Source organism: Grammomys surdaster, unplaced genomic scaffold, assembly GCF_004785775.1.
Source record: "Grammomys surdaster isolate TR1022 unplaced genomic scaffold, NIH_TR_1.0 724, whole genome shotgun sequence".
In the NCBI taxonomy this organism is placed as follows: Eukaryota; Metazoa; Chordata; class Mammalia; order Rodentia; family Muridae; genus Grammomys; species Grammomys surdaster.
The window spans coordinates 1,123,797-1,149,917 of NW_021605143.1; the positions used below are offsets into that span (position 1 = coordinate 1,123,797).

Sequence of the window (26,121 nt, forward strand, 5' to 3'; positions counted from 1 at the left end):
ACACACACACACACACACACACACACACACACACACACACACACACAAAATACGAAGGGAAAAACTCCACAGAGAAAAGCTGTCTGCGGTTTGAGCTAGGCATGGTGGCACACATTGGCCATCCCAGCTCTCTGGATTGAAGGTAGGAGATGAAGATAGGACCATCTCTAGATAAAGAAAGGCCAGCACTGGTTCCCTAATAAACAGTCTTAAAAACTAACACAAAGGGCAGTGGTTTGGTGGTTCAGGGCACCTGCTACTCTTCCAGAGGACCTAGGTTAGGTTCTTAGCTCTCACATTGAGCTGCTTAAAAATTCCCGTGACTTCCCATGACTTCCATGGCAGGGGAATCCTTTTCTGGTGTCTGAGAGCCCCAGGCACACACCTGTTGCACACACATACAGGATAAATAAGTATCTGTTTAAATGCAAGTAAACAAAAATTCCTCAGTACTGTTCCCTTTCTCCAAAGGTTCTTTTGCTTTGTTGCTTTGGGGTGGGGTTTTTGTTTTGAGTCAGGGTCTCACTACATAGCCCTGGCTGGCTTAGAATTCGCAGAGATCTGCCTGCCTCTGCAGATCTCTGCCTCTCCATGTTGGCATTCAGCTTGTGTACCCCACCACACCTGGCTATGATTTTTTTCTCACAGAAAGCTTCAAATGCATAACACAGTAAACATGGAAGGTACTGAGAGCCATGTGTTCAGCTCCTTGTCTTAAGGGTCCTTAACATGACTCTTACCATTTATACCTCTTCTCATTTCCCTTTGTACTCTCTTTTTTTTAAAGAAAGATAAGTATTTTTTGTGTATGGATGTTTGCTTGCATGCTTGCATGTGTGCTGCGAGTTGTGCCTGGCACCTGTAGAGGGCAGTAGAGGGCATTAGATTTCCTGGAACTGGAGTTACAGAGAGTTGTGAGTCAAGTAGGTGCTATCAATCAAACCCTGATCCTCTTCAAGAGCAACAAGTGCTCTTAACTGCTAAATCATCATTGCTCCAGCCTTTTTTTTTTTTTTTTAAGTTGGTTTTTCGAGACAGGGTTTCTCTGTGTAGCCCTGGCTGTCTTGGAACTCACTCTGTAGACCAGACTGGCCTCGAACTCAGAAATCTGCCTGCCTCTGCCTCCCAAGTGCTGGGATTAAAGGCGTGCGCCACCACTGCCTGGCCTCTCCAGCCTTTTAATTGCTTTCTTTTTTCTTCATTCCCCGATTTGTCTATCTTATACATGTATACAATATAGTCTGGTCACGGTTACCTCCATTTCCCTCTCTACATCTTCCCCTAACATAGTTTCCTTCAATATCTCATCCCCTCCCCAACCCCAGTGAGTTTAGTTAGTCCTCCCTCTGTGCACACACACAAGTGTGGGATCATGCACTGAAGCGTGGGCAACTTATCTGTGGCCACGCCCCCAAATAAAAAGGTCTTGCCCTCTTTGAGAGCTGTCACTACCATTCTCACCTCAGTTAGCCATGGGCCTTGTGAGTTGCTCCTGCACCATGCTGGAGCATTGACTGGCTTGATGGCACGTTGTTCTTATGCTAACCACAGTTGCTGAGTTTATGGGTGCAGCAGCCATGTCATGTCCAGAAGACGGCGTTTCAGAGCACTTCTTCACATCTCTGATGTGCTTTCTGTCCTCTTCTGCTGTGTCCCCTGAGGGAGCCGTGGGGATACGGATTTGTATATTTTTCCCAGTTAGTAAGGACAGTCACTCACCCTCAGCACTTGGACCAGCTTTGAGTTTCTGTATTGACTGTTGCCTGTTGTTCAAAGCTTTTCTGATGAAGGTTGATTGCAGCACAAATCTGTGAACATAAATCTATTTAGCAAGTAGTTTGTCTGCATGGCCATTTAGCAAGACAGCAGTAGAAGTTCTCCAAGGACGAGTGGTCTCCTCCCTCCCTCAGGCTTCTGCCCACCAGACTCACCGTACAGGTGTGGGTCCCTCCTGAGTAGACTTCAGAATAAAGAAAAGAGTACGTTGTTCTGGGGTTGACTGACATCTGCTCGACTTCGGTTAGGACTGTTCGGTGGGTAGCGCCACATGGCAAGAACAAGTATGAGGTTGATGAAAAAGTGCATTTTGTTCTTATACTTTTTAAGAGATGGGAACCTTGGTACGTTTTCCTACACTAGCCCTCAACTTAGGGGCTCAAGCAGTCTTCTTGCCTCCAACTCCTTCAGAGGTTACGGCCTTATATGACTATGTCTAGTGAGAAAAATGCACTCAAAGGGTAAAGTTAGAAATGTCTCTTGTAACAACCATGCCATCAGGAACTGTTCTCCACTGTTTCTTTCTGAGTGTGGCGTCCCCTTTATCTTGTATCTGGCTCACTTTTCAAAAATTCTCCTGTTTTGAGTTGCCAGTAAGGACCAAACACAGCTTTTGGGTAGACAACTCATTGCAGATCCACTGCCCTCAGTTTCCTAGATTAACATTTTGGGATTCTGTATATTATCTTCATTCTCTCTTTGTGAATCCTGTAACAAACACAGTCTTTGACACATAAGTGGTTTTAACAGAGACTATTTGTCATTAATGACTGTCTTTGTAAGGGGGGATGTCCCAGACAATCTGTACTGATGGCTCAGATGAAGCCTTACTAGGTGAATAGTACTTATGGCTTTTCAAAGACTTTATAGTTAATTTTTCATTAGTGAATCTGCTTTTGCACCATTATCAGACATTAATAGAAGTCATTTGTTTTATTTTAGTGATGTCCTTGCATTGCCCATTTTTAAGCAAGAAGAGTCAAGTTTGCCTCCTGATAATGAGAACGAGATCCTGCCTTTTCAGTATGTCCTCTGTGCTGCCACCTCTCCAGCCGTGAAGCTCCACGATGAGACCCTGACATACCTCAATCAAGGTCAGCCATGTTCTCACTTGCTGGTGCCATTGCAGCTGCTGATCTGTGTGGCGTGCTGGCCTGTATGTCACAGGTAGATGAGCAGTGTGACCCATCAGCTAGACCCTAAGGAGACCTCCATCTGTGTTCCCGACTCCTTGGTCTGCCACTCATTTCCAGCCTATGTCCCTAGGTTCTCCTGGTTGGTGTCTCCTGTCTGCTGCTCACCAGTCAAAGGGCCCTGGACAAGCTGCTTGACTTCTGTCTCACTTTCCTTATCTGTAAAATGAATTGACAGTAACTTAGAAAGTTGTGTCTATTACATGGGACAGGATATGAAAGGGCTCAGCACTAGCTCTAGCTGGCGATGAGAGTGACACACTTTCCTCCTGAATCTAGATAAGTGAATCGGGATAGGTGTCATTTGTAATTATCTCTCTTCTAGGACAGTCTTATGAAATCCGAATGCTAGACAATAGAAAACTGGGAGAGCTTCCAGAAATCAACGGCAAGTTGGTGAAGGTAAAACAGGCATAGTATTTTGTAGATTTTAGGAGGGGAGTGTTTTTTGGTTTGGTTGGTTTTATTTTTTTATTTTGTTTTGTTTTGTTTTTTTCTTGACAAAGTCTTATTATATATCCTAAGCTGGCCTTAAACTCTGTATCTTGCCTAAGTTTCGTAGAGTGTAATGCCAGGATTTCAAAACTGCACTGTCATGCATGGCTGTGATTTCTTTTCTTCTGTTTCAGGTTCTTTTGGGTCCGTAGAGGCAGAGATTAGTGATATATTTTTCTGCCACCATTGCCTGGCAAAGAGAGAAACTAATGATCTTTGGGTTCAGTGTAAGCCTTGCTGTCCTCATGGTTGTAAATTAACTATGTGGCTGTGCTTGTGTGTACATGCCAAGGCCTGAGTGTGGCAGTCAGAGGACATCTTGAAGGAGTCACTTTCTCTTCCTACCATGTGGGTCCCATGGATCGAATTCCTCCCACAGGTTCTCAGAGTTGCAGAAGCAGCAGGCTTGCAAGTCTTTGTTCTGGACAGCTTCTTCGTGAAGTTGGTTGTTGTTGTTGTTTTTTTTTTTTAAAGATTTATTTATTTAAGTACATTGTCACTGTCTTCAGACACACTAGAAGAGGGCATTGGATCCCATTACAGATGATTGTGAACTACCATGTGGTTGTTGGGTATTGAACACAGGACCTCTAGAAGAATGGTCAATGTTCTTAACCACTGAGCCATCTCTCTAGCCCCCAGTAAAGTTGGTTTTGGTGGTGTATCTTTTTTGTTTTTGTTTTTGGTTTGGTTTGGTTTGGTTTTTCGAGACAGGGTTTCTCTGTGTAGCCCTGGCTGTCCTGGAACTCACTCTGTAGACCAGGCTAGCCTCAAACTCTCAAACTCAGAAATCCACCTGCCTCTGCCTCCCAAGTGCTGGGATTAAAGGCGTGCGCTACCACCACCCAGCTGGATTTCAATTTTAATAAGGTGTGTGTGTGTGCGTGTGTGTGTGTGTGTGTATGTATGTATGTATGTATGTATGTATGTATGTATGTATGTGTGTGTGGTGCTGGGGATCAAAACCATATAGCCTAGTACACACTGGGCAGGTGCTTTACCACTGAGCTATATGTAATCCTAGCTGTTAAGTTTCTGGTTCTTTGGATAACTGCTCTTGTAACAAAAGCTAGAAACTATTGTTGATGTCTGTCCTTTTGTCTTATTACATTCTGAGTGTAGAAGAGTCAGCAGCAGCTTTTCTGTGGTTTCCTGGGGACACATGTCTGCTCAGACCTGTGTGGTCTGGTCTGAAGATATAGGTAGCATTTCTGGCAGGACAAAAAGAATATTGACTTTGCTTGCTAAATTGCATGTACCATCCAGGAGTACCTCTCCAGTGAAGAAGACCTACACACTCTTTGTCTATGAAATGAAAACTAACTAGAACAAAACCAAAAACTTCAGCAGCTACTGTTGATGGATAGAGGATTTTGTTTCTGTTCTTTGTCGACAGTAAGGATTTGGAGAACTCAAAGAATACTGGGTACAGGAGTTCTAACAGCAGCTGTAAAGGGGGTGGGGAGGTGGGCAGCTGCCTCACAGAGTGAGAGGAGCGTAAGGACAGTGGCTGGAAGTAGCCTGTGACCCCAGTGTTTATAGGTTGTGCATAGAATTGGCATGTGTGAACATGAAGGATTACACTGGATTACATGGTATGCATAGAATGCCTCTCAAGGCTGGCAGGACGGCTCAACAGGGAAGTGCTGTCCCCAAGAGTAGATGACCTTGGGACCCACATGGTGTAAGGAGAAAATCTCTGGTGTACATGCATTCCTTCCAATAAAAAGAAGAACATGTAATAAGGCTTACAAAAACAAAAAAATAAACCAAATAAATGCCAGGTGGTGGTGGTTCAGGCCTTTAATTCTAGTACTGGGGAGGCAGAGGCAAGCAGATCTGTGAGTTTGAGGACAGCCAGAGCTACACAGAGAAACCTTGTCTCAAAAAAAATTAAAGGAAAAAAAGGAACAGAAAATGTTAGATTGTGTCTAGAAACCAACTATCATTGACTCTGCTAGTTTTCTTTGTCTGAACTGGTTTTCTAGCCATGTGTGGACTGACACTGTCCTTCCTTTAGAGTATCTTCCGTGTAGTGTTCCACGACAGGAGACTGCAGTACACTGAGCACCAGCAGCTGGAGGGCTGGAGGTGGAACCGACCCGGAGACAGGATTCTTGACATAGGTGAGTCAAGAGAAGCTGTCACCCAGAAAGCACTGTCTGTGAGTGCAGAGCTGGTTCCCTAATTGCTGTCCCTTTTGATTCGTGAGCCTCAGAGGCTGAGTTAGCAGAGACATTGAAGTGGTTGTCCTGAGGCGTAAGAAAACCACGTGTAAGGCAGTGTTAGGACTGAAGTAGGATATGAACAGTAGCTCCAAAGCAGTTCAAAAAACAGCTTTTGTTTGAACTGTGGTAATATAAAATATGTGTTGGTGTATATAGTAAAAACCTAATTTTTTCCATTTTAAATAACAGTTGAATAATAAGTGCATTTACTTTGTCTACTCTAAGTAGTGGTTTTTCATTCCACTTTCCCCAGCCTCCATTAGCCACTCTCCTGCTCTTGTCACTGTCTGCTCTAGGGACCTCATTCAGTATTTGTCCCCTGTGACTGTCATCTGTGAGTTAGCATAATGTCTTCTGCGATTCATTCATGTTGTAGCATATGTCAAAGTCTCTTTCCTTCTAAGGCAGAAGAGTAATCAGTGTCCCCTAGATTCTGCCTGTTGGGGGATGGGGTAGCTTTGACTGTTAGGCTCTTTGGAGTAATGTTCCTGTGAATGTGGACATGGTAATATTTATTTGAGTCTCTGCTTTGGTTTCTTATTTGTCCAAAGCAAGATCTCATTCTTTGACCCAGGCTGGCTGAACTCATGGTGATCCTCCTGACTCTGTCTCTTGAGAGCAGCCTATTAACATGAACTGTAGCACACGATGCGAGTGCTGGGCCGTGTGCAGTCCCACTGTTAATTTTCTTTTTTATTTTTATTTATTTTTTTGTTTGTTTGTTTGTTTGTTTGAGACAGGGTTTCTCTGTGTAGCCCTGGCTGTCCTGGAACTCACTCTGTAGACTAGGCTAGCCTCAAACTCAGAAATCCACCTGCCTCTGCCTCCCAAGTGCTGGGATTAAAGGCGTGCGCCACCACAACCAGCACGGCACCCATTGTTAATTTTCAATACAGAAACACCTGTAGTCCTTTTTACAGCCGCCTTCATGGTTTCTCCTTATTTGACAGTGTTTGTTCCTTTCTTTGCTGTGGTGCTGGGCATAGAACCCAGGGTCTTGCATATTATTAGTCAAGCTCTACAGCTGACTTACAATGGCCTCAACTTTTTTAAGGATTTATTTTATTATTACTACTACTATTTTTCAAACACAGTCTTACTCTGTAGCCCTAACTGGCCTAGAACTTGCCATATAGACCAGGCTGGCCTTGAATTTAGAATAATCTGCTTGACAAGTGCTGGGATTAAAGGTGTGTTCGACCATGCCTGGCTGATTTATTATTTTAATTTAAATTTTTATTATTGTTTTATGTATTTGTTTATTTTATTTTTCTAAGACGCAGTCTTAGAAATGTGTATCTCTGGCTGTCCTAGAATCACTATGTGGAGCAGGCAGGCCTCAAATTCACAGAGATGTGTCTTCCTCTGCCTCCTAGGTGCTGACATTAAAAGCATACACCACCATGTCCAACTTAACTGGTTTTTGTTTTGTTTTTATCTTATTTTATGTACATAGGTTTTTTGTCTGCCTATATGTCTGTGCAAAACATACCTGGTGCCCAGGGGCCAGAAGAGGCTTTGGCTCCCTTGGATTTAGAGTTGCAGGCTGTTGGAAGCCACCGTGTAGGTGTTGGGAAATGAAGCAGGGGGCCGTTCTCCTTCCACTCTGTGGGTTTAGGGATTGAACTCAATAGTCAGGCTTGGTAGTAAGTCCCTTCCTTTCCTGGGCTGTGCCATGTGGCCACATAGGACCCACGATAGCAGCCTGACTGCTGTTGAATCCAGTCCTTAGGTTTCTGCCTTGCAAGTGCTGGGGGTGCATGCATGTGCCACGTTCCCAGAGGGAGGCTCCGCTGCTCGGTCTGCAGTGGAGGTGTTCTTCTCCTTTTTGCTTTACTAAATATTGTTTTCCTTAAGTGGTAGGATGTTGGCAAATACAGCATGCAGTCAATCTCAATCTCTCTCTCTCTCTCTCTCTCTCTCTCTCTCCCTCCCTCCCTCCCTCTCTCTCTCCCCCTCTCCCTCTCCCTCTCCCTCTCCGTCTCTCTCTGTCTCTCTCTCTCCCCCCCTCCCTCTCCCTCTCCCTCTCCCTCTCCCTCTCCCTCTCCCTCTCCCTCTCTCTCTCTCTCTGTTAGATCCTGGCCTGTGTCTTTGTTCCACAGGTGATTACTATTTTCTGTTGATAAGCACTGATACAAAACAAATTTAACTATTACTAATTTTGCCTGAGAAAACACTGGTTATCATACAGATAATCTAAGTCTTTATGATATTGACCGTAGGATAACTCCAGTACAACCTGCAGGGAGCCCGGGGCCTCCTTGAATGTTCTTGCTTGAGTTACTGATGTCAGGCAGTAGAGTATGTCACAGGTACATCCGTAACACTGCCCAGGCTTACAGTCCTAGTGTTTGTTATTCTTGTTTGGTTTTGGTTTTCTCTGTATAGCCTTGGCTGTCCTGGAACTGGCTCTATAGACCAGGCTGGCCTAAAACTTAGAGAGATCCACTGTTTGTGCTTCCTGAGCGCTGGGATTAAAGGTGTGTGTCACCTCTGCCCTCCCTGTGTCTCCAGTTTTAATGTTAATTGAAAACAGAAAGTAATATTTCAGTTATGTCATGTGCAGTATAAAACTAGTTTGTGCGTTCCTCTTCAGTATAATATTTTTTTATTGTGCCACACATGTTTTCTCTGAGTCAGTTCCTCCTCTGACCATGATGTCGTATTTCCTTTATACAGACACAGTCCTTGTGATAGGCTTTCTGGTAGTAATGCTAAGAAGAACTGATAAAGAAATAGAAGGATTATGAGTTTGAGGATAGTTTAGGCCTTGTCTCAAAAAAAATTATAATTTTGATATTATAGCTAGTATATAGACTTAATCCGTCTCAATTGGTTGCTTTCTTATTTAAAACCATAGTAGCCACAGGCATGGTGGCACATGTCTATAGTCCCAGCTACTCAAGAAGCTAAGGCAGGAAAATTACTTGAGCCTAGGCATTGCTTCGAGACCCCCATCTTAAAAACAGAAACAAGGAGCCCTGAGAATTGTTGAGTGCTTCCCGTTGTATTTCTCAGATATCCCAATGTCTGTGGGTGTAATTGATCCCAGGGCCAATCCTACCCAGCTAAACACAGTGGAGTTCCTGTGGGACCCTGCAAAGAGGACATCTGTGTTTATTCAGGTAAGGCCCTGCAGTTGTCACAGCAGTCAGAAAGCTGTAGAGTGCTTCCTTAGCATGCAGGCCTGGTTCTGAGCCCTTGTACCCCATAAACCTGGTGCGGTGGTGCACACCACAAATCTCAGCACTTGGGTAGTAGGGGTAGAGAGGTCAAAGTTACGTGGTGTGTTCAAAGCAGTCTTGAGTGTGTGAGCGGGTTCCTAAAACAACGAATAAGTAACAGTAAAAAGGAATGAGGGAAATGAAACTTAAAATTGTTTTTGTGCAGGTGGACATGGTAGTGCATGCCTTTAATTCCAGCACTAAGAGATATCTATGAATTCAAGACCAGTCTGGTCTACATATAGAGCTCCAGGATAGCCAGGGCTACATAGAGAGACCCAGATCTCAAAACAAAAAAGCAAAGTGTGTGTGTGTGTGTGTGTGTGTGTCTCCTCGTGCACAAGTCTACACACTAAACACAGGTTCTTGTACTGAGCTATGCCTCTGTTTTTCAGGATTCTAGCCTCTCAAGTTCAGGCTTCTCAATATGAGGAGTTTTGAATTGTTCTTCTAATTTTCCACTGTTTATTTACTTAAATCTCTAAAATGTTTACTGTTGACTACTGCATTATATACCAGTCTTTGATCCTAGATAATCTGCCTAATCATTTTAACATGTAAATTATTCTATTTTTCCATGGTTAGCCACAAAGTTATTTTGAACATGCATAGACTTAAAGTTTGATTTGCATATGTGATTATGTCCTTTAGGCAAACTAACTCCTCGGAATTCTTTATTCCTCCTTTTTGTTGTTGTTGTTGTTGTTTCTTGAGACAGGGTTTCTCTGAGTAGCCCAGCTGTCCAGAACTCAGACCACCCTGCCTCTGCCTCCTGAATGCTGGGATTAAAGACATAGGCAACCACTGCCCTGTTTATCTGTAGTCATCTCATCCAGTATTTCATTCGATGTTACCTTTGAGGTTGCCACTATGTTAATACTTTGTATACATGATTTTAAGACTTTGAATAATGTTCCCTTGGAATAGGAATAGTCTTTGAAATATTTATTTCTGGAGGATGTGTATATGTGTTAGAATGTAGGCTTGTGCACATGAGTACAGGTGTCCACGGAGGCCAGAGGCATCTAATCCCGGTGGCTGTGAGCCATCTACGGTGGGTCCTGGGAACTGAAAGAGAACAGTCAGTGCTCATAACTGCTGAAGGGTCTGTCCAGCCTGCAGGAATAGTGTTTGAGGCTTAGAGTGAATCCAAGCTAGTGTAAGTGGTTAGCTAGACAGAGTTGACTGACCCTCTGGCCTTAGACTTTAGCAGTGACCCAGCAGATCTCCTGTTACACCTAAACTTCATGTTTACTGTGTTCTAAGCCTCACTGTGCCTGCTTTTCAAAACTAGATGAAGCTCGCTGGCGTTGTTTGTGTGGCTCCCTGCTCTCAGAGGAGTTAGTGCCTTAGACTCTCCACAGCAGCCTTTTCCGTGAGACAGGGTCTTTGATAGTTACTAGTTGCTTACATTTGTGAATTGCTATCAGGTCTCCAATTTCCTCCATTAGAGTGTAAGAGATGAAAGAATTTAAAAGATGTTCTGAATGCCTAGAGAAGGTCTTGGGTCTGGCCTGGCCAGCGGCACTGACGCTCGCTGTCGCGTCCTTTCAGGTGCACTGCATCAGCACTGAGTTCACGGTGAGGAAGCATGGTGGGGAGAAGGGTGTGCCGTTCCGAGTGCAGATCGACACCTTCAAGGAGAACGAGAACGGAGAGTACACGGAACACTTGCACTCAGCCAGCTGCCAGATCAAAGTCTTCAAGGTGTCCTGGGCTGTGTGCTGGCCTTAAAACCATTTCTGTGTGCTTGTTTGCATCTCTGTGTAGCCCTGGTACTCACTATGTGGACCAGGCTAGCCTTGAACTCAAGAGATCTACCTGCCTCTGCTGGGGTTTAAAGGCGTGAGCCACCACGCCCATCTACAAGCTCTTTCTCAGTCATCTTGTCTTTTAACATGAGGTGACATAGTAGTGAATCAACTTGTCTGGTTTTTTTTTTTTTTTTTTTTTTTTTTTTTTTTTTTTTTTTTTTTTTTTGGTTTTTCGAGACAGGGTTTCTCTGAGTAGCCCTGGCTGTCCTGGAACTCACTCTGTAGACCAGGCTAGCCTCGAACTCTCGAACTCAGAAATCCGCCTGCCTCTGCCTCCCAAGTGCTGGGATTAAAGGCGTGCGCCACCACCGCCCGGCAACTTGTCTGTTTTTAAAACTACAATCTGTCTGAGCCAGAGTCAGTGAGACAACCTCTGAAATACACCTTGATGTGGTAGGGTCTGAAAATTCAAAACAACCCAAGCAGTCACAAGAATTAGACAGCAAAAACTGACCAGTCAGGGCCAACAGCACAGACTCGGGAGCTAACTGCATTTTTGAACGTCCATTTTAGTATTTAAGCAGATGACGAAAAACTAATTCTGCTCAGACCACTACTGATCAATCAGGGCTGCAGAAGAGACTCAGGTGCTGAACTGTGACCCCAAATCAGAATGCCTGAAATCCACAAGCATCTGGTGACTTGCCTAGCATTCATGTCTCAACCTGACAACCAGGATGTCAGTAACCATGTACATATCTCTTTCTGCCAAGCAGGATGTCAGTTACCCAGAGAGGTCTCAGAAGCTTAAAACTTTATTGACCCCTATTTAGAATGGAAATTTTATTTAAAATGGCTTCAGTTTGGTTCCTTCTTACAAATGTAGTTTACCTGAAGAGTGTGTGTATATGTGTGCGTGTGGACATACATGCGCATATGTAGGCTAGAGAGATGTCTAAGTGTTTTTTTTAAAGTAGTATTTCTGGGTCAAAGTGTAAATTAGTTCATCTGTCTGTCCATCCATCCATTTTCCTTCCTTCCTTCCTTCCTTCCTTCCTTCCTTCCTTCCTTCCTTCCTTCCTTCCTTCCTTCCTTCCTTCCTTCCTTTCTTTCTTTCTTTCTTTCTTTCTTTCTTTCTTTCTTTCTTTCTTTCTTTCTTTCTGGTTTTCTCTGTATAACAGCCTTTGTAGACCAGGCTGGCCTTTAACTCAGAGAGATCTGCCTACTTCTGGTTCTGGAACGCTGAGATCAAAGGTTGAATTTTAAGCAATGTATTTGTCATTTCAGCCTAAAGGTGCAGACAGAAAACAAAAAATAGATAGAGAGAAGATGGAGAAACGGACGCCTCATGAAAAAGAGAAATATCAACCTTCCTATGAGACAACCATACTCACAGAGGTAAAAGGATTTTTCAGTTCATATTTGTATTCTCAGTCATTTATTCATCCATTCATTCTGTGGTGCTTAAGAGCAGACCTAGGGTCTTGTGCGTGTTAGGCAAGCCTGCTATCACTGAGCTACGGCCCCAACTTTGCACGCATGCACACACACCCATTCCAGCTTCGTCTGAACTTGGTTCTGAGCATTTTTTCCTGACTGCAGACGGTAAGCTTTAGTGACATGAGAACAGAGCACTTGACAGAAGCAGTGCTTTCCTGTTGCCTGAGTCTTCCTTTCTTTTCAGTGTTCTCCATGGCCTGAGATCACCTACGTGAACAATTCCCCGTCTCCCGGTTTCAACAGCTCCCATAGCAGTTTCTCTCTTGGGGAAGGGTAAGTCGGGGAAAAGCAAGTGGATTATAGTTGTACTAAATATAGGTACTGTTAGTACATTTTCAGCAGCAAGATGCTTCCAATTGGTCAGTCTTTGACCAATGTTTGTGCTGGCTGAGGTTTGGACTCTGCTGAAAAAAATGGAGTTTTATATAAAAACTTTCCCCCTCAGATAGTATCGGGTAGCATCCACCCTGTGAGGTCCCAGCTCCTGTGGGAGATCTGTAGTGATGAGCATGGTGGTCTTTGTTCCTGATACACCTTACTTTGTATGCCATGTGGTTTTTCATGTTTCATGCTTAAACCAGAGAATGGAGACTGGGAATTGGAAGCAGGCTGCACAGACAGTCAGGTTTTTTTTGTTGTTGTTGTTTTGTTTTTGTTTTGTTTTTGTTTTGTTTTGTTTTGTTTTAGGGATACTTGTAGACTATGTATCAGATATGCAGCTTGATCTTCAAGTGGGTCCAAACAACTGGAGCGGGGCTATCCTAAAGCTGCTGCATGTCTGTCTGTGGGATATGTTCTAGCAGGGCTGCCTTGTCTGGTCCCCACAGAGGCTTGTTGTATCAAGGTGGGGGATATCCAGGGGGACCTCCACTCTCTCAGAGAAGAAGGGGGAGGAGAGGATTAGCAGGATGTAAAGTGAAATAAACAGGATTAAATAAAATACTGTAGAGCTCTGAGGTATGACTCAGTAGTAGAGCATTTGGCTGCCGTGGGCTTGGTCTTCCGCATTACAATTAAGAAATACATAAAAGGAGCCAGTTTTTGGATTTGGATTTATTTATTCTGTGTTCAGCTTACTTCTTAAAAGGTGTAAAAGTAGCTTAAATGTTTGAAAACTAACAGTTAAGAGCCGATACCTTTTCTTTTGGTATTAGTTATAAAAAGAATACATATGTTTATAACCCTGATGTCATTGGTAAGTTTGAATATCAAACTTAAATTTTTCAACTAGAACAGAAATGAAGGGTTTTTTTACTTTGTTCAAGACAGGGTCTTGCTGTGTGTTGCTGTCTAGCCTTGAGTTACTTTATAGCAGGGCAGCCCTGAGTTTCCTGTAGCCCTGCAGGCTCCCTAGAGCTGGGAGTTTGTATGTTTGGATAAAGAGTTTTATCTGTGTTTCTAACTGGCCTTGAACTCCTGGAGCCAAATAATCCTGCCTCAAGCTCTCAGCTGACTACTGACTATATCTGCCCAAAGAAGAGGATTTCTTATTCTTACGGTGATGCTGTCCACTGGAGTTGATTTTAAATGTCTGCAGTTAAGGCTTGTGTTTTTCTTTTTTTTCCTCAACTTTTTCTCTCAAAGAAAATAAACATAACTGGTTAGTAGTGCAAGCTTTTAATCCCAGAATTTGGGAAGGAAGCAAAGGCAGGCTGATCTCTGAGTTCAAGGCCAGCCTTGTCTACAGAGCGGATTCCAAGACAACTAAGGCTACACAGGAAAGGTGTCCTGAGAAACAAAACAGAGGGGGGTGGAGGAGGCAGAAAACTAGCTGGGTGTAATGGTGCAAGCCTTTAATCCCAGAACTTGGGAGGTAGAGGCAGGAGGATCTCTGAGTTTGAAGCCATCCAGGGCTCTGTTATTTGGGGAAACCGTAGCTTTAGAAACCAACCCCCCCCTCCCAAAAAAAGAAAAGAAACAGGAAGCTTTAAGAAAAATGGAAAGTGTGGAGATAAATGTTAAATCACAAATTAGCACTGATTTTGAATCAACTTTAATAGTAATGGTTGGAGAGCTAGAACTATGGTTCCTTGGGTAAGAGTGCTTATTTTTCAATCATGAGAACCAGCGTTTGGATGCCAGTAGCCATGAAATACAGCAAACATTTCACAAACCCCTGTGACTCGAGCTCCAAGGCCTCCGACGCTCTCTCCTGGCCTCCACATTTAGGTATATATGCTGACACATGTCTTTGAATACTCTCTCTCTCTGACAGACAGACAGACAGACAGACAAGCTAAGTAAGTAAGTCTGAAATAAATTGGGCTGGTAGATAGCCAGAGGGTAAAGTGCTGGTCTCTCAAGTTTGGTTCCCCAGAGCCCATGTAAGGGTGGAAGGAGACTTGTCTGCACCTGCACACACCAGTGTCACACACGTACAACAATAATAAATCAATTTAAAAACAAATTCACAAGGGCTGGAGAGATGGCTCAGCAGTTCAGAGCAGTGGCTGCTCTTCTAAATGATCCAGTTCCGTTCTCAGCACCAAACGGCAGCTCACAAAATAGTAGTATTTCGGAACTGTGGTGGTGCAGGGGTATTGCAGTTGCTAGCACATGCTAGAAAAGAACTGGGTTCAATTCCCAGGAAAGCAAAATAGAAGCTTTTTGTTGTTTATTTGTCTTTGGTTTTTTGAGACAGGATCCTGTTGTGTAGCCAAGACTGTCCTGGAACTGGCTATATAGATCAGGCAGGCTTCGAACTCAGAGACCCACCTGCCTCTGCTTCCCAAAGTGCTGATATTAAAGGTGTGAGCTACCATGCTCAGCCCTATATATGATCATAGTCTATACACATAGCCACTGATATGTTTAATATAAGAGTAATATATATATATACATATACTCACACATACACATACTTAGGACTTTTTATATTCAAGTATTTTTTTCTTTTTGAACTTAGAGCCTTATGCATCCTAGGCAAATGTTTTATGCTAATCTATATTTCTATACCCCTGCAGGTATTTATTATGCCATAATTTATTCTATTGGTGTCTATTTACTGAAATTTGGTATTTTTCCTAGTTTCCTCAGTCATAAAAAAAAATGTTGCAAATGATAAAGTTTCTTTCCTTCCCTGAAGTTTCTAAGTTAATTAGCACACAGCTTAAGTGCTGAGTCAAAGAAGAGTGTTTTCAGACACAAGTAGCGATTCTCTGAGCTCTCCTATTTGAGAGCTGTCGTGACAGTGAGTCAGGAAGTGATGCACACAAAGTGTCATGGATTCACCCTTCATCTTCACTGTCTCTCCTTAGAAACGGCTCGCCCAACCACCAGCCAGAGCCACCTCCTCCAGTCACGGATGTAAGTCTACAGCCAATGTCAGTTATTTGTAGTGTGTACACTGTTGTGGTAACTGATTCTGTCACATGCCGTTCACTCACTTCACAGACGCTTCCTGACTTTCACCTCTGACCTGGAGATGTACTAGGGACTAGAAACAAGCAGGACCGTGAGGAGTTTTGTTTGTTGTTTATAGGCTTCACTGTGCAGCTCGGGCTGGCTTAGGACGAATTGAGGAGTTACCCACCTCCACCTTGCCAGTACTGGGTTCCAGGCATATGCAGCTTCAGCTGGCTGCCTTTCTTCCTCCTTTCTGAGGCTCTCACCTTGTTGCCCAGGCTGGTGTAGTGTGGTCTCCCACATACCTGCCACTACCCGATCCTGTCCCTTGTCCCTTGAATAGAAATAGCGTTCAGTCAGATAGTGAAGTGTCTCTCGTGGTTGGAGAAGACCCTGTGTGATAGAGACAGTTCGCAGTCACTAGCCAGTGTGGCTGTAGGGTGTGGAAGGAAGTGTTTGGTTGTGAGTTTTCTAATGAGGTAGCAAATGAGACTGTTGGATACCAAAGAATGCATTCTTCTTTCAGAACCTTTTGCCAACAACCACGCCCCAGGAAGCCCAACAGTGGCTGCACCGAAACCGGTTTTCCACGTTCACGAGGCTTTTCACCAACTTCTCAGGTTAGATTACCTTTTCCTTCGGCCTTCTCCAGCATGGGGTGTTCATGTCACCTCAGGTCCTCTTGGTGTCCCATATGGGATGTGTCCTGGAGTGTCTGAGTTTGTTTTTTCTGATAAAAGGAATTTCATAAAACACTTCAGACTTTTCAGCCAGCCGTAATGGTACTATGAGCAGCTTTCAGTTGGAACTCAGTTAAGCTTGAAAGTGTTTATTCTGTATAGCACTCTTAAAATGTGGTGTCTCACACCTTAAATCCCAGCACTCAGGAGGCAAAGGCTGTCTGATCTGAGTTCAGGACCAGCCTGGTCTGTGTAATGAATTCCAGGATGGCCTGACCCTGGAAACAAACAGACGTCTTTCATCTGGTACTTTATCAAGGAACAAACAGACTGAAGTCCCGCCCCCCTTGATACCACTGTACATATTACTTCCACAATCCGCTTTTGTGCAGCCTTCTGTGAGCATCTGTGTGGGAACACATGGTTGATAAGATGTCCTGAGTTGATGCTTTCATCATCTGTGTAACAGAAAAGTCCAGTCAGGAGACACACTAGATGAGTGAACACACACAGAAGTGTGTGTGGTGAGACTGGAGCCAGCCGGTGTGAGCCTGTTGGATTGTGGAAATGAATTTCAGACAGGGATAGAACTGGCCTGCTCAGTACAGTCAGCTGAAAGCACATGGCTAGGTGGAGATACAGTTAACTGATGAGGATCAGACCGAAGGTGAGGAGGCAGAGGCCAGGCCACAGGGCATTACCTGCTGTTGACATAACATACTGTAGACTGTGATGTACAGCTCATGAGGTGATGACTGTAACATCCTGAAGTGACTTGGAGTGTTTTTGCCTTATCACTAGCCTGTGTTTCTCTGTTTATCCCAGGGGCAGATTTACTGAAACTGACAAGAGATGACGTGATCCAAATCTGCGGCCCTGCGGATGGAATCAGACTCTTTAACGCATTAAAAGGCCGGTGTGTGCATACTGTTAAGATGCCAGTGAGAATGGATTTTAAATGAGCTTACATCTGGGAATTTCTCACAGTACTCCGGACAAATAAGTATAACTTGTCAAAACACTGAAAGAGAAAATTTTAATCACTGAGTAAAGACATAATGGTAGACGAAAAGTACTAACTCTCAGAAGTTGTTCTATGACCTCCACATGTACACTGATATCTGCCCCTCCTACATACACAGACACGCACATAGCATATGCATATCAGGGATTGAATTCAAGCAGCAAGAGCCTTTACCAGCTGAGCCATCTTGCCTACGGTGTAGTAATATTTGTAAATAAACAGCCCATCTAGAACCTGGCCCTCATATAAACATTACCCTTGCATCTTGGGTATTTCTGTTACTTCAAAGCCCACAACCTGCAAGGACTGTAGGAGCTGCGTGGTCACATAAAGGATCAGCGCAGTCTAGAGTTCAGTGATGTCTTGGGAAATGAGGACCCTGAAGTGCAGGTCTAAGCTGGCAGCAGTGCTCTCTTACCCTCTCCTCTTCCTCTTTTAGTGCTGAGAATGGAACCCAGGGCCTTGAGTTTGTCAGGCCAACAGTCTGCTACTCGGCTCCAGCCCCTGCCCCGGCCCCTGCCCCGGCCCCTGCCCCGGCCCCACATAGAACTTTTCAGTGAAAGCCAGAGTTTAGAAGCTTAAACAGCAAAGCCCACCGCTGAGAGATAAGGAAACAAGTAAATTGCTTTTGGCCTAGGCATTAATGGATTTCGTTTGTGTGAAGCTGACAGTCCTTTCTCTTCTCCACATAGGATGGTGCGTCCAAGGCTAACCATTTATGTCTGTCAGGAGTCGCTGCAGTTGAGAGAGCAGCAGCAGCAGCAGCAGCCACCTCAGCCACAGCCACAACAGAAGCAGGAGGATGGAGATTCAAATGGTACTTTCTTCGGTAGGTTGTTCTGGGCAAAGCAGGAAGGAAGGAGAAGAGGTGACTCTCGGTAGGTGTGGGAGTGTAGACCAGCGCAGCGTCAGGTGGACTTGAGTTGGTTGAGCTCTAATCTGTACGTGTTATTCACAGCACTGTTTCTATGCTCAACTTACTAAACCAGTTATGTCCATAGTGCTGTGGATGTCCATGTCCTCTCCGGCGCTTAGAAGGGGGTAACCAGGCTTGTGGGGTGCTTTTGGTTCACGTAGAGAAAGGAAGCTGAAGCAGAGCCTGCAGCCAGGCTGTGATCTCTGAGTCTCTAGAGATGAGCTGAGCCTGCCACGCGGACACCTTTGCACTGACTGCTGTACTTTGTTTTGCAGTGTACCATGCTGTCTATCTAGAAGAACTGACAGCTGTTGAATTAACAGAAAAAATTGCTCAGCTTTTCAGTATTTCTCCTCACCAGATCAGCCAGATTTACAAGCAAGGGCCGACAGGAATCCATGTGCTCATCAGCGATGAGGTTGGTGTCTCAGGTTCATGACGCCCCATGGTTGGTTAGCATCTGTGGCAGAGTGAGCAGCACTGCCAGGCTGGGCTCTGTGTCTGCACAGAGGTTTGCCTGTTGTAAATATTCCTTTAACAGCTGGGTAAATGGTCTTGCTATTTTGACCTGATTGACCCTGAACTTGGGTTCACATGATCTTCCTGCCTCAGCCCCCTGCCTGGGTAGGGCAGCCGGGACTGTTGGCATGAGCCACTATGTCTGGCTTAGACTTTGTTGCTTGGTTACTTACCTAATAGTTTTTTAAAAATTAATATAAAGTTGGGGTGGCAATGCACCCCTGTATCCCTAGCACAGAGTTTAGGCAAGATCATGAATTCTGGTTCATCTCTGGGTATGTTGTAAGTTCAAGGCCCACATAGCCTACGTGAGATGGTGTCAAAAAAAAAAAAAAAAAGCAAAGCCAAAAACGGGAGAGGTGGCTTGCAGTTATGAGTGTTTGCTGCACAAGATAAGGACCAGCATTCATATCCTAAAACCCGTGATTTTCAATTTAAAAAGGATGTGGTCCCCACATGCCTGTGGCCCCGGCACAGGAGGTCACTTTAGCCTGAAGTCTTCCTATACACAGGCACACGCACTAGATAAGCTGGGAGAGATGGTGCTTCTTATAATCCCAGCGTGTGGAGGAAGGCAGGAATGTCATCCCTGGGTGTGGCCCAAACACTAGTTTTCTTGTTTTTTTTCCCCAGTCCTGGAACTGAAGTCAAGTCACAGGAGTGATTTAGGAGCTGGAGAGATGGTTCGGTGGGTGAGAGCACTGGCTGCCTTTCCAGGGGGACCTGAGTTTGGTCCCTAGCAACTACGTGGTGGCTCACAGACACCCATGATTCCTTCTTCTAACCGTCGTGGCACTGGCAGGCACATGACGTAGAAGTACATGGTGGCAAAGCATTCAGACACAGAAAATCTAAAAGTGGCTTACTGAGTTACTACAGTTACTCAAAAAATTCAAGTGTGCGTCACATGTGCACATGTCCATGCAGGCCGGTCCCCTTCCATGCACATGCATGTGGAGACCGGGGGTCACTGGCATGTTCCCATGTGCTCAGGTTTTTATGTGAGTGCTAGGAGTCTAAACTCTGGCTCTTACTCAAGCTGCACAGCAAGCATTTTACCCCGACTTGGCTATCTTTCTGCCCCTTGGCTGTCTTTATGGGTTATACATTTTTGAGACAGGGTTTTTAGACCCAAGGTTAGCCTTAAGCCCTGTATAATGAGGATGACCAATGATATGTGTGTGTGTGTGTGTCTGTGTCTGTCTGTCTGTCTGTCTGTCTGTCTGTCTGTCTGTCTTCTCTGTATTTTACAGGTAGTTTTGAGCTGCCTGATAGTGGCAGGAACTGAACTCTGGAAGAACAGCAAGCACCCTTAACCATTGTCTAGCCCTTCCCATAGTTTTTAATTTTACATAATGTTTTTATGCTTGAAAATCTCATTGTCCTGTTGTACTTCTTGAAGCAAAAGATTGTTTTAGCCAAATAACCTGCTTCAATAAAAGCCAAAAACATTTCTGAATAGAGTTATCATCACACTTCACAGAAATGATCAAATACTAACAAGTTGGTATTTATGAAGCACTAAGTTAAAAGGTTTAGGTGTACCTCAGAGGTAAAACATGCTTAGCATATCAAGGCACTGAATTTAATCCTTAAAAGAGAGAAGAGGTAATGTGCATCTTGAGGGGGGGCAGTTAGTTTGGGGTTAGTTTTGGTTTGGGATTGTTCGTTTAGGACTGAGATCTCATGTAGCAGGCTGGCCTCAGACTCAGAGTGTTGGCGGATGATCTTGACCTCCCTGTCTCCTGCCTCTGTCTTCCAGCGGCACACACTAGCATCGCTTTCAGTGTGTGCAGTGCTGGGGGCAAACACAGGCTTCATGCACCATGGGCCATGTCCCAGCCCTGGACTCTGTCTGCCGAGGAGTCCCTTTGCCCTTTTCTCTCTGGGACAGCCCTGGACTTGAGATCCTCCAGAGAGGCTTGTTTTCACGGTGCTGTCTGCTGCCTCATTACACTGCCAGAGCTCAGACGTTGAACTCGCTTCTAGAGAAAAGGTACTGCAAGCAGAAGCAGGTGCACTGCGCTGCACAGCCGGGGAGCAGCCAGGCTGGCAGCAGCTTCTTGAGGGGCCACTTTCCTTCTGCATTAGTTTTTGGGGTTTTTTTTTGTTTTTGGTTTTTCGAGACAGGGTTTCTCTGTGTAGCCCTGGCTGTCCTGGAACTCACTCTGTAGACCAGGCTGGCCTCGAACTCAGAAATCCACCTGCCTCTGCCTCCCAAGTGCTGGGATTAAAGGCATGTGCCACCACTGCCCAGCTTTTGCATCAGTTTTAAAGATAGAACCTGGACAGAAGCTAGAGAGATGGTTCAGTGGTTTAGAGCACGTGTTTCTCTTTGAGAGAACCTAAGTTCAGTTTGCTCACAACCTACTGCATCTCCTTTTTCTCTTTCTTTTTTTTTTTTTTTGTTTTTTTCTTTTTTTTTTTTAACATTTATTTATTATATGTAAGTACACTGTAGCTGTCTTCAGACACCCCACAAGAGGGCATCAGATATGATTGCAGATGGTTGTTAGCCACCATGTGGTTACTGGGATTTGAACTCGTGACCTCTGGAAGTGCAGTCAGTGCTCTTAACCACTGAGCTATCTCACCAGCCCGCATCTCCTTTTTCTGATTTCCACAGGCACCAGGCATGCATGTGGTTCACAGGAAAGCATGCAGGCAATCCTTAAAAAACAAAAGTAAATCTTTAAAAAACAAAAAAAAACAAAAACCCAGAAGCTCCTTTGTTTATTTTCTCCAGACTGCTCGCAGGTGCCTGCTGACAGAGCTTGGTGTGGCAGCGCCTGCCCTGTGTCACTTACGGGATGCTCTGTGTCTCCAAGGCTGTGGAACAGAAAGTGACCTAATTTGAAGCAGAAATTAAATACATTTGTTTATTTCTTTATTTTATTTTTTTTTTGAGACAGGGTTTCTCCGTATAGCCCTGGCTGTCCTGGAACTCACTCTATAGACCAGGCTGGCCTTGAATTCAGAAATCCGCCTGCCTCTGCCTCCCAAGTGCTGGGATTAAAGGCGTGTGCCACCACCACCCGGCAATACATTTATTTTTTAACATGATTTGTTCAGCATTCTCAAATACAGTTTCCTTTCATGTTGTTTTGGAAGAAATGACCTTGTAGGTTATTTTAGTTTACATGTAGGCTAGTTTTGTAAAATTACAATTTATTTTTGAAAAATTCTTGAATTTATTTCAGATGTTACCATATGAGTACCTCTTCCAAAGTAAGAGATATTAATATTAAGGTAACATTCAGAATTAGTTGCTGTTCTGGCTTACAGACCTTTATGGGCTCATCGATGTGAAGCTTGCTGACTAATGAGTATTTCTGAACTAAGCTAAGGTGCAGTGTTACCCTTCCCGTGTTCACAATCTCAGCTATAAGCACAAGATTCTTACACCTACTTCAGTACAGTGTCATGAAAAGTGTCATATTCAAAATAAACTTGGCAAACCCAGGTTATTCATCAGCAACTCTTGTTGATCTTTTCAGATGGTACAGAATTTCCAGGAAGAAGCCTGCTTTATTCTGGACACAATGGAAGGTAATAAAACAGTAAAACATACTTTAACATGTATTGTTTGTGTGTGTGAGGTGGGTTATCACATGCCAGGGCGCACACAGATCATAAAAGAACCTGCAGGACTGGTTTTGTTCTTCTACCATGTGGGTTATGGGAACCAAACTCAGATCATTAGGTTTGGCAGCAAGTACCTTACACCACTGAACTGTGTGGCCAGCCCCAGATGAGTGTCTTAAAAGAAGGGTGTGTGCGTGTGCACACACATGCACACACTCACAAATCTGGGTGTATGTGTGTGCACATAGACATGTGGAGGCCAGTGGACAGCCCCAGGTGTTGCTACTTAGGCACTACCCACTTTTTAAAAATGTTATTTCTTCTATTTTAATATAATTCTATTAGAATTAGATTAAAATTTTTATTTTAATGTGTATAGGTGTTTCACCTATATATTGTAATGCTCTCATAGGTCAGAAAAGGGCCTCAGACACAGCCTGGAACAAAGTTAGAGGTTTGAGCTGCCATATGGGTACTGATTCCCACCTTTAAGAAAAATCAGTGTGTGTGTGTGTGTGTGTGTGTGTGTGTGTATGAGCACATGTGCGTGCATATGCCTAAGTGTATATTAATGTGTTCCATATTAAAGTAGGGAACTGATCTCCATAAGTGGAGATAAAAGACTGCTGTACACCTCCATATGTGTACTGGGAACTGAACCTAGGTCCTCTCAAAAGATTAGCAGGAGCTCTGAACCACTGAGTCATCTTTCCAGCCCCATAGGGAATTTTTCCTTTGGGTTTTGGTGTGAGACTTGTCATTAGACACTGTTCTTTGTAAAGTGTCTTCTTGCTGCCATCAGGAAAATACTTCTGACAGCTCTGCCATTTCTTACACCTCCTCTCAGCAAGTGTGGAAATCAGGGTTGTTTTTGTACCTGTTTAATTTATGGTGAGGTCCCATCCTACTAAGCCCCAGTATAAGGTGACAATATTGAAAGCCAATTTGCTTAATTCCAGCACACAGGAAAAAGAGGCATGGAAGTAGCCTCTTCTACATAGGCAGTTCCAGGACAGCCAAGGCTACATAGACCCTGTTGGGAAAAACGTATTTAAAAGCCAGATACAGTGGCATGGGCCTGTCATCGCAGCACTTAGGGAATGGAGACAAGAGAACCAGAGTTCAGGGCCATCCTCTACATAGTGAGCTTGAAGCAAGCCTGGGCTGTGTAAGATCCTGTCTCAGAAACAAAGGGGTGGCTCAGAGGTCAAGAGCTTGTGTGGAGGTTCTGGGTGTGGTTCCCAGCACCTGTATTAGGTGGATAATAGTTGCCTGTGACTACAGTTCCAGGGGACCCAACACTCTGACCTTAGAGGGCACAGCAGGTGCACATATGATACACATAGAAACATGCAAGCGACACACACACACATACTAAGAGTAAAGCGACTCTTTAAAAAAATAAAAAATATATAAGATCCCTGGGGTAGATGAGTAGGTGAAGATGTCTAGCACCCAGCGGGAGGCCTGCATTCATGGTGGAAGGGAAGAATTACCCAGCTGGGAGGCCTGCATTCATGGTGGAAGAATTGTCTTTCACAGTCTCCTCTGAGCTCTAAGTACATGCCATGGCACCCCTACCCCCAAATAAGAGTAATGATAAATCTTTGTAAAGCATTTAATATACCTGCCCTTTCTGACAGTATTGCCTTACAATATAATGCATTGTAGAACACCGTCTTGGTGAGCTTGTGCCTGATGTAAGCTGTTGTCACTGTGTGCCATTGTGCACATCATTCTGTGTATCTCTGGAGTTACGCTTTTATTCTACTACCTGCTCTGCCTCCCGAGTGCTGGTGTGTGCCACCACACCTGGCCATTCAGTTTGACTTTTGGTTTTTCAAGATAGAGTTCCTCCGTCTAGTCCTGGCTGTTCTGGAACTCACTCTGTAGACCAGGCTGGCCTCTAACTCAGAGATCCCCCTGCCTCTGCCTCCCGAGTGCTGGGGTTAAAGGTGTCTGCCATTTACCCGGCTCATTTTGACTCTTTTGGTTTTTTCGAGACAGGGTTTCTCTGTGTAGCCCTGGCTGTCTTGGAACTCACTCTGTAGACCAGGCTAGCCTTGAACTCTTGAACTTAGAAATCTGCCTGCCTCTGCCTCCCAAGTGCTGGGATTAAAGGCGTGAGCCACCACTGCCTGGCTCATTTTGACTTTTTATTCTCTCACACAAGATAGTTTTGCCCTTGGTGTTTTAGAGGAGGCTAAAGATCACTTTCTCTCTCCCATCTTTACAGCAGAAACCAGTGATAGCTATCATGTCATTCTCAAGTAGGAGAAGCCTCCCACATTCAACAGCTGCTGCCGCCTCCACCTCTTGACGACTGCCTTCACCTCTTCACCTTCTGAAGGGGACATGACTGGAGATTAAAGGTCTTCAGGAACCTGGCACATCTGAATGTTTGGCGGAGGGCAGGAGGGTATCCAGTGCAAGGCAAGCAGGCCCTAAAGTGGAATCCCAGAGCCCTGTATTGGCCCCTACTGTATGATGTCCTCAGATGGCCAGACATGGAGCTCAACAGTTTCCTTAGTTTCTGGCCCCTGTTGATACCAGTAAGCAGTCATTAGGGTTTATAGAGGGCAGGGTGGTAATGAGAGTTACGTGACATTTTCTAGAAAGATGTTTAATTTTGTGATCTACAGCTCTGACATTTTCCCAATATAAAAGTGAACATCTGTCTTCATGAAAACCAAGCTATCTTTTTTGTATCAAGCCTGTTGTGAGCTCTGTTCTGTTCATAACTATGAGGAGAAAGAATCTCTCATTACGTTTTTTTGAGACAGAGTTTCATGTTCTTGCCTCCCAAGAGCTGGGATTAGAAGCTTATGTCACCTGGCCTGTTTCTGCAGCGCTGGACTTGAACCCAGAGCCTCACTTGCTAGGCGAGCGCTTTCTCCAACTGAGCTCCAGCAGGCCCCTCCCTTGTGTTAAGACAGTCTCCAGATTTCTATTTTGGTTCACCTGCAGTACCACAACTGAGAGTGGCTGTATGTATTGGGGTGAACCAAATGATGAGTCCCATGGTGGACGGGTTATCTTGTTTTATCCCCTTAATTAAAAAGCCCAAAACAACTGGGGACACACTGACTAGAGGGTGAGGAAATCCAGGTGTGGTAGTGGGGTCTCTCAGATGCCTGCCAGCCTTTGCTGCCTGTGCTCATTGTTGGTTCTTTCTGGGGCTCTGCTGGAACCTCCTGGACTAGCCACTGAAGGAGGGCAGACATCCCTGAATATAGAGATAATGAAGCCCCAGAGCAGACAGACACTCGGTGTCATACTAACCTCAGCACAGAGCTGGAGGTGAGAGAGGCAGGAGTGTCTGAGCCCAGGTTTTTTTGTTTCTGAATGTTACTCTCAAGCTGGTTAAGTAAATGAGCTACTCCTCCCTGCTCTCCCCTCCCCTGTCTTGTTTTGGCATAGTGTTTTTATTTTTTAATGTAAGCTTTATAAAAAATACACTTTTTCCCCATTCCAACTCATACTGTGTTTATGTTCAAATGACTGTGTGTGCATGTGCAGATTTTAAATCACTTAGGTCCTCCTTTTTCACATGTATAGTTTGTTTTGGGTTGGTTTTCCAAGAAAATGTTTCTCTGTGTAGCCCTGACTATCCTGGAACTCACTCTGTAGACCAGGATGGCCTTAAACTCGGAGATCCACCTTCTAAGTGCTGGGAATATAGGTGTGCACCACCAGCGTCAGGCCACATGTAAAGTTTTACCAGAAATTTCCTTAAATTTTGTTGAGATGAACAAAGATAATGTTTAAAGATTCTGTATTAAATTTGAATTTATTTGTGTTTTTGAAGTATTTAATAAAGCTTAGATTTTTTTATAGAGAGTTTTTAGTTGTTGCTGCTGTTGTCCATTAAAATCAACCTGT

General features: G+C 44.3%; 1 protein-coding gene across 2 annotated transcripts in view; it reads left to right on the forward strand.

The window, feature by feature from the left end:
• Window positions 1-26,121, forward strand: part of Tfcp2 (transcription factor CP2) — a 37,143-nt gene extending 11,022 nt beyond the window's left edge. Inside the window, exons 3-16 of one of the 2 annotated variants that reach the window (XM_028782242.1) lie at window positions 2,719-2,870; window positions 3,295-3,371; window positions 5,485-5,590; window positions 8,711-8,817; window positions 10,471-10,623; window positions 11,958-12,068; window positions 12,355-12,443; window positions 15,428-15,476; window positions 16,042-16,135; window positions 17,021-17,111; window positions 17,912-18,036; window positions 18,411-18,553; window positions 22,152-22,203; window positions 24,476-26,121. In XM_028782242.1, coding sequence (XP_028638075.1) covers window positions 2,719-2,870; window positions 3,295-3,371; window positions 5,485-5,590; window positions 8,711-8,817; window positions 10,471-10,623; window positions 11,958-12,068; window positions 12,355-12,443; window positions 15,428-15,476; window positions 16,042-16,135; window positions 17,021-17,111; window positions 17,912-18,036; window positions 18,411-18,553; window positions 22,152-22,203; window positions 24,476-24,513 — 1,387 coding nt within the window. In that variant the 3' untranslated portion in view covers window positions 24,514-26,121. Of the gene's footprint in view, window positions 1-2,718; window positions 2,871-3,294; window positions 3,372-5,484; window positions 5,591-8,710; window positions 8,818-10,470; window positions 10,624-11,957; window positions 12,069-12,354; window positions 12,444-15,427; window positions 15,477-16,041; window positions 16,136-17,020; window positions 17,112-17,911; window positions 18,049-18,410; window positions 18,554-22,151; window positions 22,204-24,475 lie in introns of both variants that reach the window. The other variant, XM_028782241.1, reaches the window with a different exon arrangement.